This window comes from Mirounga leonina, unplaced genomic scaffold (assembly GCF_011800145.1).
Source record: "Mirounga leonina isolate KUSES-001 unplaced genomic scaffold, KU_Mleo_1.0 Mir_125, whole genome shotgun sequence".
Taxonomy (NCBI): Eukaryota; Metazoa; Chordata; class Mammalia; order Carnivora; family Phocidae; genus Mirounga; species Mirounga leonina.
The window spans coordinates 57,295,389-57,310,027 of NW_023270305.1; the positions used below are offsets into that span (position 1 = coordinate 57,295,389).

The following is a 14,639-nucleotide window of genomic DNA, read 5'->3' on the forward strand; positions in this document are numbered from 1 at the left end:
TATGTGTATCTTTGTGCCATCCTTTACAGAAGGTAACTTTGAATTTAACACTCTTAATTGCTACATTCTCAGTGATGTGTGTGATTAAGGGCACTCATAAAATCTCTTCCGATTGTGAGAATAGGATTCTTAACTCTGAAAGCTTTTATTTCTGTTTTTATTAGGATTCTTAACTCTGAAAGCTTTTATTTCTATTTTTATTAGAAATATTTCCTTGTTTACATTTAATTGACAAATGAGACTTAGAGAAGCAGTTACTGATATTTAACTATGAAAAGTCCCTTTCTCAGTTTCTTTTTTTTATAATCATAGTCTTCAAGGTCTTTCATTTCCCTGAATTTTCTGAGATCTAGCAGTTTAACAATTTAAAAATTTTGTTGCCATAAAATAATTGAGTTAGCCCACAAAAGAGGATACTTTTTTTTTTTTTTTTTTTTGCTTTAAAATTAAAGATTCTACATGCCAGATTCTTTGTTGAGTTCCTGGTAACCTTTAAAAAGAAAAGACTTACCTGTGTATTTGGTGGGCACTTGCTATTTTGATGCTCTTTGAAAGTAAACTGACAGCATTCAAACTTTCTTTCCAGTATTATGGAGCAGATTTGGTTTAGGAACCTGGATTACATACTAAAATACGTTTTGAGCAACAGGAAATACTAACATTTTTTACTATAGTCATTAATTCTTTCTAAGCTAGACGGATAGATTTAGCAGTAATTGCTGTCTCTTTGTTATGCCACAGATTTCACATATTTTTATGCTAATGTCCTTTGAAACATTTAGTAAAACTTATTTTAGAATCTGACTGGGTAAGTAACGCAGCTATTACTGAACCACTTATTTTGGCAGGTATTTTCACTGTATTCTCACTTAAGAATAAACTCATATGTTAATTTTTTAAGATAAAGTAGCATTGGGGTTATTTTTTTAAGAATCCTTATTTTATAAAGTTTTATACTGAAATACTTCATAGAACTATATGTGGAATTTATAGTAATTCTGGAAGATGAAATTTGCCATAATAAAGTTAAAAATACATAAGCTAATCTCTATGGGTTAACTCTTTGATATTTTGTATTTGAACATATCATGTTTCTTAAATTTGCATCCATTTTTTAACTTCTTGTTTTGAAGTAATATTTAATTTACAGAGAAGTTATAATAATAGTACAAAGAACTCCCATATATACTTCACCCAGATTGCCCAGTTGTTAATGTTTTATCTCTAATTTGCTTTATCATTCTCTTTCTTTGCTTATATTTGTATGTACACATTTACATACAGACATAATTATTTTTGTTCTAAATCATTGAAGAATAAAGTATAGAAATGATCGCACAATGGCTTTTTACCAGTATCTACTTCACTGTCTATTATAATTATCAAAAGCAGGATATTAGGATTTTTATAGTACTATCATCTAACTGCAGTCCTATCTAAGATTTTGTCAGTTGTCCCAGTAATGTTCTTTTTAAACAAGACAAAACTGAAAATTTTCTGGTCTAGTATCCAACAATTTGGATTTGTCTTACGTATCCTCATGATTCGATTTAGGTTACTTTTTTGTGTCAGGAATGGTACAGAAGTAATGTTTCCTTCAGTGCATCACATCAAGAATTCCCTCAACTTCAAAAACTGAGCTTAAAGGTTTTTTTTTTTTTGGACAATAAACACCTTTATTACATGACCGAAGATAGGAGGAAGATTTATTTGCCTTTCCGGGCTTTGATTTTCCTCAGATAGAACTCTAGCTCCTTGCCCTCTAGCACGTAGCCATCTGCTCGGCCACACTGGCCTGGTCTTGAAGCGATGCACGCAAGAAGCTTGCCCTGCTGGAATTGCTCCTCCACAAGACTGCTGATTTTGGCATTCTTTTTCCTTTCATCATATTTCTTCTGAATTTTCTTTGATCGTTTTTTGTTTAAAATCTCTTCCTCCTCGGGCGTCAGCTTGGCCCCCTTCTTGCGGCCCAGGGGCAGTGCATAGTGGGACTCGTACCACTGTCGGTACGGTGTGCTGTCAATGAGCACAATACAGTTCTTCACCAGGGTCTTGGTGAGGACCAGTTCGTTGTTGGATGTGTTGTAGACAACAGCAATAATCCTTGTTTTTCGTGTACAACACTCAGAGCCCCAGGAGAAGTTCCCCACATCTAGCCTCAAGGCACGGTACTTCTTATTGCCTCCCCGGACTCGGACTGTGTGTATGCGGCGGAGGCCAATCTTAGTGTTGGCAGCAGGGCGTCCCAGCTCATATTTCCGCTTCTTGTGGTAGGGCTTTCTCTTGCCCCCGGTCTTGCGGCACTTGTGCCAGTTGTCCCGAGAGATGCCCATCTCTCTCGGCAGTGGCTGCGAAAGAGCGAGCTTAAAGTTTTTTTATTCAGACTGTTTTGCTGTTTCACAGACTTGAGAAATTGGACCATAAAGTTCTGTAGAATTTGAAGAGCTGTTTTTGCTTTCTTCTGACATGTCAGATGGATTAAAAGAAGTATTGTTTTTCTCATTATTTTACCCTATTCAAGTTGCTGCAGAACAAATTTCGTGTGCATTTTTAAATAAGTCTTACATTTAAAGAACAAAGATGTTTCCAGAACATCCATCAGTTTTTATTCTACTTCAGAATAATGTTCCTGCTCCTGTCATTCTTTCTTTTCCTCTTACTTACTATATTCATGGAATCTAAGATAACATGGATGCTAATATTTTCTTGATCTTACCTGAAAGTGTTAGTGGAAAATTTTCATCTTACTTTGTCATGCTTTCTAATTGGCTGATAATAACTGTCTAATGCCATAAATTATAAAATGTATCTTAATATCAAGAAGTTGAAAGTTTTAAGAAATCTGAGAAGCAATGAAATAAGTATGTTCTTTATCTTTCCCAGCCAGAAAGTAGAGAGGCCAACTGATAACCTGGATAATCTCTCAATTCCATATGTAGGTACCTAGAACTTCCCCTCTGTTGCTGATTATTTTTTGCAATATAGCAAAATTCTTAAACCCACAAAAATGTACTTTAAAAACCGTTATGTGCTTCTAAGAATAGTATGAGGTTGGAGTGTGATGAAACCCATGGGAGTATCATTTCTCTAAAACTTTGATTTAGAAATAACTAAAACCTTGAAAAATCTCTCGGAAACCTTGGTTAAACTCACTTAAATGTTGCTCTTTAGGTAAAGGATAGCAACCTTTCTTTAAAAGTCCAGAAGATAAGACTTGATCAGCCCTGTGGTCTCTGTTGCAATTACTCAACCCTGCCATTGTAATATGAATTGTCCAAAGATGGTGTAGCTATGTTCCAGTAAATGTTTTACCGTAAACTTTATTTACAAAGTAGGCAACCAGCAAAGTGGTCTTGTGGTTTGCCAACACCTAACTTAGACCCCTTAGAATATTGCAGGACAGTAATGGTGGCATTTAAAGGCTGACTCTGAATTAAAGGTTATAGTTGCAGAAGCTGCTATGGTGGTGTAAAAAGAAGTTAAAAGAGAGAACATAGGAATAAACAGGCTTCAGTGGAAAGGAGGTCATTGGGCCCTCTTAATTAAGACTATAAATTTAAGGGGAGACGGAGAAAAAAATATTTTATATATACATATATATAAATTTAAGAGGGTGTTCTCTAGATTTTGGTGTCTCGGCATTGACACATACTAACTGGAGTTACTCTATAATGGTTTATTTGCACATCAAGTCATTTGATTTTAAGAAGGAATTTTCCAGTAGTTTTTCTTATATCTTCATTATTTAGCTACACTTACTTGAGCATGAGTTTTTTTCTAGCTGAGTAATGCCATTGTTGGAGAAGCAGGTTAAGGAAAACTGGATTTGTATGTGTAGTATTTTAATGGTACCAGTAAAGAACTCCTGCAAACAGTTAGAAATTAGACAGTTCAACTCTAGCTGGCTTGAATTTTGAAAGAGTGGTCCAACTTATAGTGATTTTCTATTCCATTTCCTTTGTTCTGCCATTGGAGAAATAGGTATGGGAGAGTTAATAAGGTCACTTGGATAGTGTATATCTTAGATGGCTGTACTGCAGTTAGAGAGCCTGGGTCCTTTGATTCGGCTGTTCCTTCTGTTCAGAAGGGCTTGCTCTATTATGTTAATTAAGAAATGAAACATGCCTTACAGACAACATATAATGTTGATAATACTTTTAGTTCATTGATGTATGTTCAACCATTCATTAATTGTTTCGGAACTATTTGTTCATTGTTTCTGAAAAATACCATTACTTTTGAGTGGATGTAGTCATGCACTGTAGTAGACTAATTTTAATTATTTACTGAGGTGGGTGTACCTCTGGAAAAAGACTGTTCCATACTGCTCCGTGGGGCAGAATTTCTATAAATCTGTGGTGAATTCTAGTATTTTAGGAATTGATTTTTACTTAGTTTGGCAGGATCCAGTAATACAATAATTGTAATAATAATAATAGAGCCTGACATGTATTCTAGGGCTTATCTCATTTTTTCCCATCTTTTTGTCTTTTATTGGCCAGTGTCTACTGTCTTACCAACTGTAGTTTCATATATTTTGTCCAGCTTTTTGTTGTTGTTCCAGGTAAAAACTAAATCTAGTTCCTGTCACTCCATCTTGACCAAAAGCAGAAGTCTGATTTTATATGTATTTTCAGAGCAGATTTTATTGCAAAAGTATGACTCTTATTACAGAATAAGAATGTTTGTAGATTCCTGTCTCTTGTGTTTTCTTTACTAAATTATTTTTCATTACAGTGACACTTAAGAGCAGTAAAAAATAAACCCATCTGACACAAGGATTTAGAAGCCAACTTGTTTAAAGACTTTTGTATCATTGCATGTGGCAATTAGTATTTTGATTGTGAGAAATTCCCATATTTTGCCCTTTTCTCCCCTGCATCTTTTTTTTTTTTTTTTGGTCTAAGTCTGATTATCCTTTTTTTTCCTTTTCTTTAACAACAAAACTTTAATAGGCTTGAAGAGTGCTGTTTAGTTTCTGTGATAATGGAAATGTTTATTGTGTAACCACAAGGTAACCACTTGCTACCTGTGGCTACCAAGCACTTAAAATGTAGGTAGTGTGACTGAGGAATTACTGGTTTTAATTTTAAACTGTCTAATGTAGCAAGTGGATACCATCTTAAACAGTACAGGATTAGAATATTTCTTACCTACACAGCCAGTCTAAGGAGTTTATCTTACAACCATTCTAAACAAAGGATGTCTTCATCAGGTCTCTGTTTTAGAACGATAGTTCTAACAGCATTGTGGAGGAGAGATAACTGGAGAAGGAAGACCTGACCTATGACAGAAGAAAGTAGGAGAATAAGGAATTAATGTATTACTTAGGAATGGGTTTGGCTTCATATATCAGAAAAACCAGGAGTGGCATCAGCAAGATGGCAGAATAGGAAATTCCAGGTCTTGTCCCCACAACAGAAACCAATTTAACAACTATTAACAGACACAAATACCTCCATGCAACTCCTAGAGTCCAGGTTAGAGGTTACAGCATTTTAGTGCAGCACAGAAATGAGAAAAGATGCACTGAAAAGGGTAAGAACAGTTTCACTTTATCCTTGTCACTTCTCCCCAAGTCAGCATAACACAGTACTGAGAGAGATCCCTCTGGGCCCACAGATTCTCTCATGGGGAAAGGGAGAACAAAGAGAGAGTCTCAGTGTCATCCCCAGCCTTTCAGAATGCTACCCATGAGGGCCATTTCTTTCAGGTCCTACCCAGAGCAGTGAGGGTATCACCTTGTAATAGCTAAGAACAAAGAAAAGGAGCAGGGGCTCTCAACACCACCACACACATCTCAATAGCTGGTCCATGTACCCCAGTAATGAACCCCATCAGCTGCCCCAGCCAAAATCTCTGACTGGGCTGACGGGTGAAGAACTTTCCCTGCCAAAGCCAGTCTGTAAAGACAAAGAGCTAACTGCTTCTTTAGATGGGCAGACATCAGTGCAAGATTACAAAGATCAGGAAAACTTGACACCACCAAAACAAAACAAAATAAAGCTATCATAACTGACCCTAAGATGATGGAAAACTGAACTGGCTGACAAAGAATTCAAAATAATTGTCTTAAAGAAGTTCAGTGAGCTGCAAGAGAACACATAACTAAATGAAATGAGGAAAACAGTACGTGAACAAAATGAGAAGTTCAACAGAAACCAAGTATTAAAAAAGAACCAGAAGAGGGGTGCCTGGGTGGCTCAGTCGGTTAAGCATCTGTCTTCAGCTCAGGTCATGATCCCGGAGTCCTGGGATCAAGCCCTGTGTCAGACTCCCTGCTGAGCTAGGGAGCCTGCTTCTCCCTCTCCCTGCCGCTCCCCCTGCTTGTTCTCTCTCTCGCTCTGTCAAATAAATAAAATCTTAAAAAAAAAAAAAAAAAGAAATTCTAGAGCTAAAGAATACATTGAAAAAAAAAAAGGCAATAAACAGCTTCAACAGTAGACTCAGTCAAGCAGAAATAAAAATCAGAAAACTCAAAGACAAGCCATTTGAAATTACCCAAAGAACTAAAAGAAGAAAGAATGAAAAATAGTGGAGAAAGCTTTCATGAATTACAGGACACAATAAAGAAAACCAGTATACACATTATGGTACCCTGAAAGGAGAAAAGAAAGGAGCAGAAACCTATTTAAAGAAATAATGGCTAATAGCATCAAATCAGGGGAGAGATATGGTCATCCAGGTACATGAAATTTATATGTCCTCAAATAGATTCTATCCAAAGAGGTCTTCACTAAGACACATTACAATAAAACTGTCAAAAGTCAAAGACAAAGAATTTTTAGAGCAGCAAGACAAAAAAACAAAAACAAAACACCCCAAAGAAACAAAAACCCTCATTACATACAAGGGAACTCCCATAAGTCTCAGCAAATTTCTCAGCAAAAACCTTTCAGGCCGGGAAAGAGTGAGATGATATATTCAAAGTGCTGAAAGAAAAAAACAACCAACTGAGAATACTTTACCTGGCATCACTAGATCTGCCTTAACAAGACATGCATAAAGGGAATTCTTAAAGTTAAAATAAAAGAACACTAAACAGCTACAAGAAAGCATATTGAAAGTGTAAATCTCACTGGTGAAGGTAAATATATAGACAGATACAGAATAACATAATACTCTATTCATGGTGTATAAATCACTTTTAACCCTAGTATAAAAGGTAAAAGACAAAATATTAAGAATAACTGTAACTACAAAAATTTTTAATAGATACACAATATAAAAAAATAAATTCTGGGACACCTGGGTGGCTCACTTGGTTAAGCGTCTGCCTTCGGCTTGGGTCATGATCATCGAGTCCCGTATCGGGCTCCTTGTTCAGCGGGGAGCCTGCTTCTTCCTCTGTCCACTGCTCCCCCTGCTCGTGCACTCTCCCTCTCTCTCTCTCTCTCTCTGACAGATAAATAAAGTCTTTAAAAAAATTTTTTTAAATATAAAATAAATTCTGACATCAATAACATAGTATGTAGGTTGGGAGTAAAAGTGTAGAGTTTGTTTTCAATTGCTGATGAGATATTAGTATTCAAAATATGTAAGGAATTCCTGCAACCCAGTAGCAAAAAGACAACCCAATTTGAAAATGGGCAAAGGGACTGAACAGACATTTGTCCTAAGTACACACACATCTATTAGGGTGGCTAGTATCAGGGCTGTAGGGGAAGGTAGTCTCCACAGGAGTTAAAGTTACTCATAATTTTCGCTTGTTGGAAGAACTTGAAGGACAAGAGGTAGTAGGCAATGACACTGTCATTTACGCATAAACCTCGATTACTCAAAATAGAATTCAGGTTTACAAGCTGAAAGCATGGAGAGAAGAGTCATGCTGTGGAAGCATGTGTGTTTCTGAAAAGTAAAAAATCTCAAGAAGGAAAAACAAATGGCATGCTTTATCCGTCTTGCTTAGTGAAAGAGCTTCAGGTGAAACTGTCTGAAGTAGCAGATACAATGAATATTTTCACAAATTGTGTTAATTTTTGAAGTGGTATGGGTGCTGACTATAGTAGTATCAAAAATATGTCCAGGATTGTTTCGATAACTGTATTTATAATAAAAAAGTGTTGTGGGGGAGGTCGATGAATTTCTGTTAAAAGCCGTTCCTGTGTGTTACATGTAACAGACATGGTAAATATTTGTTTACAGTCTTTGACAAACCATGCATTTAAGTGCAATCAGCAAAAAGGAAATAGGTAAATGGATATGTGATTGTGAGATTAAAGTTAGTCTTATAATGTAAATAAAATGTGGAACATGTCCTCAAAAAAAAAAAGTATGGCTAATATAAAAAAATAAAGATGACAAGTCTTGACAAGGATGTGGAGAAAAGAAGAGTCCTTGTATACTGATGATGGGGATATATTGGAGCAGCCGTCATGGAAAACAGATGGAAGTTCCTCTAAAAATTAGACTACCATATGATCCAGCAATCTTGCTTCTGTCCATAAATGCAAAAGATCTTAAAGAGATATCTGCCCTCCCATGTTCATTGCAGCATTATTCACAATAGTCAAGACATCTAAGCAACCTCAGTGTCCATCTGCAGATGAATGGATAAATTTGTCATATATGTACAGTGGAACATTACTTAGCCTTAATGAAAGGAAGTCCTGCCATTTTTGATAACTTCGATGAACCTAGAGGACAATTTGCCAAGTGAAATAAGCCAGACACAGAAGGAAAAATACATGATACTTCTTATATGAGTAATACAGACTCATGGAGTCAGAATAATGGTGCTTGCCAGGGGATGGGGAGTGGGGGAAATGGGGAAGATACTAGACAAAGGGTATAGAGTTTCAGTTATACAGGATGAGTAAGTTCTAGAGATCTACTGTACTGCTGTACAGTACCTATAGTACCTATAGTTAAGAATATTATATACTTAAAATTTTGCTGAGAAAGTAGGTATTATGTTAAGTGCTTTTGTCACACAAAAAAAGAAAAACCAACTTAGAATAGTTTTACCTAATGAAAGTTTTATTAATGTCACAAGTCATGAAGCAGCTCCATGATGTCCTTAACTATACAGCTCATGATGCCAGAAGACTTTCATCTTTTGAGTCAGACATCCTCATTTTCTGGTTTTAATGCCTGTTACTTTGAGGTTGCAAGATTGCTCTTCCACCTCCAGGAATAAGAAAGGCAGCAAAATAATGGAGAAGGCTAGAAAGCTTTTGTATTTTATTTTAAAGCACTTTCCTGGACTTTCCCCTTAGCAATTTCTACTTGGATTTCTTTGGCCAGAAGTAGGTTACCCTTAGCAGTGAAGGATGCTGGGAAATTGTGTTTTAGCTGAGTACATTGCCTCTGAACAAAATTTGGGCTCTGCTAGCAAAACAAAGAAAATAGAGACTAAGTTGGCATCTTGTAGTATCAGCCACACAGTCCCCCTCTCTAGCTACCTAACTTTCATACATATTTTTCTTTGCTCACTCACCTTTCCCTCAAGGGAGATAAATCAAGTTTCCGTTCACTTTTGTATCCAGTGCCACATCCAGAATAGTTGAGTATTAGGTAGTCCTTTTCAAGTCCAGATAAGACTCCTAGTGTTTCAGTGACCTATAAATAAAAAGATAATTTATCTGCCCCCAACATCACAACGAAACTGCTTTTGTTTGGGAAAAGGGAGAGCATACATATAGCAATCATTCATTCATAACTATGATGCACTGTTTCATCAAATATTTGTTGAATAGCAGTAGCTTGGACTCTTTGTCCCAAGAGGTCCTTGATTAACGAAACCAGCTGTCTCTAAAGAATTCCCCCTTGCCTATTTTTTTCCAAAGCCTTTCTTCCCTCAGGATATTATCAGCTGTGGCCACATCTGAGTTTGGCAATAGAAGATCCTTTTCCTCCAAGGCTCTATATAATCTTCATAGTCTGCTTTCTGTTGGTGTGAGTTCTCTGGCCCAGTGGTGGTCTTAAAGATTGAACAGTCATGGACCTTTGTTTATTTTAAAACTTTCTTGACAGTTAAGCTTCCTCAACTGTTTAGTAGGCTTCCAAACTATTTGCTTCTTAAGGATTTTAAAGATCTTACCCAAGCATAATCTCTCTCTTTTTTTTTTAAGATTTATTTACTTATTAGAGCACATGCCCGAGCTGTGGGAGGGGCCAAAGGAGAGGGAGAGAATCAAGCAGACTCCCCACTGAGCGCAGAGCCCAGCTGGGGGGCTCAGTCTCACAACCCTGAAATCATGACCTGAGCCGAAACCAAGAGTCGGATGTTCAACTGACTGAGCCATCCAGGTGCCCCATGTTCAAGCGTAATCTTTGAACCTAGAGATATCAGTTTATCTACTGACCTCTGTGCCCTTCTTATCTGAAGCCTGGGGGATCTTAAAATGTTCTAAAGAATAGCATTCGAGGGCGCCTGGGTGGCTCAGTTGGTTAAGCAACTGCCTTCGGCTCAGGTCATGATCCTGGAGTCCCGGGATCGAGTCCCACGTCGGGCTCCCTGCTCAGCAGGGAGTCTGCTTCTCTCTCTGACCCTCCCCCCTCTCACGCTCTATCTCAGTCTCTCTCTCAAATAAATAAATAAAATATTAAAAAAAAAAAAAGAATAGCATTCGATGGTGCATATACCTCTCTCTGGCAGGGAAGTCTTACAGGCCTTTGAGAAAGGCAGTTCTTTTCTTACCTCTTTCACCATGAAGTATATAAATCAGCTTTTTTCAGTTCCACAAGTCACTAAATTATGGGACTGAGTTTGGCATTGATACTGATGGAAGCAGGGTTTATGAGAAACTGTAAGAGAAGACCAGAGCAAAAAGTTTGAAGACTATATTGAAGTGACATTTCAGTGTATGAGCTATACCTTAAGTATTTCTTGCCACTCTGATTTTATTTAGATGTAACCTAAATTCATCATTTATTTTTTTTTTGTGCCTAGTTTTAAATGAATGCCTTAAGAAAGATGATTATATATAATTCAGCGAATTATCTGAGGCCCTAATTAACTGGTAGAATGTAAGTAGTACACGTTGACATAAATGTAAAGTAAATGCCATAGCACTGATCTGAAGAAAGTTTATTGGCTAACACCTTTTTGCAATATCTTAATATTTTACATGAGTTAAGTTTTGCTGATCATGCCAGAATAAAAAAGAGCAGCAGATTAATGTGGAATCTACCTTTTTCTTCTAATTGAAATGAGGCTTGGGTCTGGATTTATTAATTAGCTCTGTGAATTTTATTTCATAATTCGTAATTCCTCTTTGAAGAGATTTTATTCTGTTTCTAATGCCATGACAGAATTGATTCATTGGTGTTCAAATTTTGAAACATGGTAGGGGTGAGGGTTCTAATTTTAAGCAGCTAAGTCACTGTGACATGCTTTTGTTGGTTCTTAATGGAATTGAAGAACACAACTTTACAGGGAAATATTTTTGAAAACCACAGTATGTTAAGTTTAGAGGGGCTAGCACAACAAAATAATAACAAAAAATGCTTTATACTGGGGGCACCTGGGTGGCTTAGTCGGTTCTCTCTGCCTTCTGCTCAGGTCATGATCCTGGGTCCTGGGATCGAGTACCTCATCGGGCTCCCTGCTTAACGGGGAGTCTGCTCCCCCTTGCTTGTGCAAGTGCACACTTTCTCTCTCTCTCTCTGAGAAATAAGTAAAATCTTTTTTTTAAGTGCTTTATTACTGAAGATTTATTTTTATTACTTTACAGAATTCTCCCAATTTAAGAAATTTATCTTCATTCCATGCAGTTCCCTTATTTCATCTCCTTCAGTTACTACCTTCCTTCCCCCAACAGTAAACATATTCTCAAATCACCAGAGTTGATGTCAAAACTTTTTTCTTTGACATGAGCAATCACTTTGTACTGTACTTCAGTTTCCAAGATTTCTTAAAAATACAGGCAAAAGGCAAATTTTGTATCTGCAAGCTGCTTTGTAGTTTCTTAGTTAAGACCCAAAAGCATGCAACCTAATGCAAATCTCTGTGGCATAAGATTATTATGTAACACGGTGTGCACCCACTTGCCTCCTGTGGAGAGTTGTATACTGGGTTTTCTCACTTTTTTGCTAGAAAGGATTTTCTCATTTGAAGCTCAGATAATCTGTGTTTTAGGGTCAGATGATGTGTGATCTTCCTTATTCAGTCAACTTCTAAATTCTTACCTGAGGCTGAAACCTAGAATGAGAATCTGTTAGAATCTCCAGTGAACAAGAATCACTGGTAAATGATTTTGTTTTCCACTTCCCTACATTAATGTTGCAGCTGTAGGGTGCTCTGCTTTTTTTAGTGGGCTTTTTCACTCTAGTGTGTTTATAGAACTTTGAAAAATACTAGAAACATGAAAGTTTAACTAAGTTCATTTATTCTTTGGTTCTGATTTTGTTCTTTCAGCTGGTATATTTGTCTTATATCCAAACCAGTTCTAATGGAAATGCATTTTCTTTCAGGATATCCTTCTCATTAATGTAGTGATTGAACAAATGATCTGTGATACTGATCCTGAGCTAGGAGGTGCTGTTCAGTTAATGGGACTTCTTCGTACTCTAATTGATCCAGAGAACATGCTGGCTACAACTAATGTAAGAAATTATTCTGAGATAAAAATGTTTTGGTCTAGTCAGTTTTAGAGGATTTAATATATAATAAATTATGTATAAATATATAAATTATATGTAAATATAAAATCTTTTTAAATTTGTACAATTATTTATTTATTTATTTTAAAGATTATATTTATTTATTTGACAGAGAGAGACACAGCGAGAGAGGGAACACAAGCAGGGGGAGTGGGAGAGGGAGAAGCAGGCTTCCCACTGAGCAGGGAGCCCAATGCGGAGCTCGATCCCAGGACCCTGGGATCATGACCTGAGCTGAAGGCAGACACTTAACGACTGAGCCACCCAGGCGCCCCGTAAATTTGTACAATTTTTTAAAATAATAAATACTTGAGTATTTGTACACTTCGTATCCAAGTAGCTGTGGTGTTCCTGTAGCAGTTTATTTGTGGCAAAATACAAGATTGTAATCTGCGAAAATCTTAGTAAAAAGTGTTAGCATTTCTATTTATGGCCCTTGGCCTCATTCTGTTAACTTCTTAAAAATTAATACACAACAGGATGCGTATATGTAACACTGCTGAAATGTAAACAGTAAAAATGGCTAAGATGGTAAATTTTATAAAGTTACATGTTCTTTAATCATAATGAAAAAAATTAATACGTACTGAATGATCTCAACTGCATAGTAGGAGAAGTCATTCAGAAAGACTTATAGAAGTATTCCAAAATATTAATAATTGTTGTCTCAAAATGCTGGGATACTTTTTCTTTATAAACTCTCTCATATTTAAAGAAGAATATGTATGTTGTTTTTAAATCATTACTTGTTTTTTCGAGACCATTGTATAAAAAATAGTGGCCAAAAAAAGGAACTGTTTTCCAAATTTCCAAATAATAAATTTTTAAAATTTAAAAAATAGATCTAAATTCTATCCTGTTTCAGATGACTTGATAAATCATTCTGGTGTTTTTTCATATTTGACTATGCTATGAATGGAGTTTCAGATTTGAATATGTGTGGATATGAACTTTCAAATTTTCAGCAGTTAAGTTGCTCCTCTCACATTGCTTGATAGATTCTTCATTGCATTTCAGGTCACAAGCATATTAGAAAAAAAGTTCTTCTGAATAATTTTCTTCAGAAAAATTTTTTATACTTGTTTTCATTTTAATTTAGTAATATAAAATAGACTTGATTTTTCAGTTCTGCAGAAATACGATTAAGGTGAATATAACTAGTTTTTTGGTGCTTTCATGATATCTTGAAGTATCTGTTGTATATGACCTGCATTAATTCTTAAAGATATCTTATTAATTAAAAGATAAAATATTTTTTTAATTCTGTATGTTTCAGAAAACTGAAAAAAGTGAATTTCTAAATTTCTTCTACAACCATTGTATGCATGTTCTCACAGCACCGCTTTTGACCAATACTTCAGAAGACAAGTGTGAAAAGGGTAGGGTGTCTTACTTATCTGCTTATGATTTCCATTTTTAAAGAGTGAAATAAGTAGTATAATAGGCTGTCTACTCAGTGCTTTATTTGACAGGGAAATTACTACTGAAAATTTTAAACTGCGTTATAAAATCATGATTTCCCTTTTTTCAGAGGGACTATGTTAGAGAATGATACAGAAAATGTAGCAAAAAGTACTACACCTTGAAGAAGAGAAATATAAACACTTAAACAGAAGGGGATTATTCTCAAAGCTGTTAATTACCTAGAGGGGGTAAGAGTAAACAGTATATTACCTACATTAGAAAATCCAAGGGAACCATCATTTTGGAGAATAATTTGGCAATATAGTACAAGCTCTTTAATTTCACAACATAAGGATCAGAAGTTGATGGGTTAATCAAAAAAGTTGGTTAAAGCAGAGAACAGTTTAAAAAAATAAACTCTGTAAACATTCTAAATGCTGACTCATTTGCTGATATTTTTTATAAGGGCAAGCCTTTTTTTTTTTTAATGTATTTTTTTATTGTATTTCCATGTCATCTTTCATGCATAAACTACAGTCATAATTCATCAGCTCCAGCTTCTGGTTTTACTGATTTTCTAGACTGTATTCAACTTAGCCATAGATAACTACATTTTTATGATATTTCAT

At 35.8% G+C, this 14,639-nt stretch overlaps 3 protein-coding genes across 5 annotated transcripts in view; 1 reads left to right on the top strand and 2 right to left on the bottom strand.

The window, feature by feature from the left end:
• Positions 1–14,639, top strand: part of PPP4R3B (protein phosphatase 4 regulatory subunit 3B) — a 63,805-nt gene that overhangs the window by 29,639 nt on the left and 19,527 nt on the right. For all 3 annotated transcript variants that reach the window (XM_035001515.1, XM_035001514.1, XM_035001516.1), the window contains 2 exons: positions 12,418–12,549; positions 13,883–13,985. In XM_035001515.1, the coding sequence (XP_034857406.1) occupies positions 12,418–12,549; positions 13,883–13,985 (235 nt within the window). The remainder of the gene's footprint in view (positions 1–12,417; positions 12,550–13,882; positions 13,986–14,639) is intronic.
• Positions 1,649–2,354, bottom strand: LOC118008109 (40S ribosomal protein S8-like). Its single transcript, XM_035001527.1, has one exon. It carries the CDS (start codon positions 2,331–2,333, stop codon positions 1,707–1,709), a length of 627 nt encoding a protein of 208 aa, XP_034857418.1. The 5' UTR covers positions 2,334–2,354; the 3' UTR covers positions 1,649–1,706.
• CFAP36 (cilia and flagella associated protein 36) overlaps positions 9,001–14,639 on the bottom strand; it is a 56,366-nt gene continuing 50,727 nt past the window's right edge. The window contains exons 10-11 of the mRNA XM_035001525.1: positions 9,440–9,561; positions 9,001–9,127 (exon numbers count right to left, since the gene is read on the bottom strand). Of these exons, the coding sequence (XP_034857416.1) occupies positions 9,097–9,127; positions 9,440–9,561 (153 nt within the window). The 3' untranslated portion in view covers positions 9,001–9,096. The remainder of the gene's footprint in view (positions 9,128–9,439; positions 9,562–14,639) is intronic.

Excerpts from the sequence above, each read along its gene's own strand:
- LOC118008109 (XM_035001527.1), bottom strand. The coding sequence starts at position 2,333 with ATGGGCATCTCTCGGGACAACTGGCACAAGTGCCGCAAGACCGGGGGC.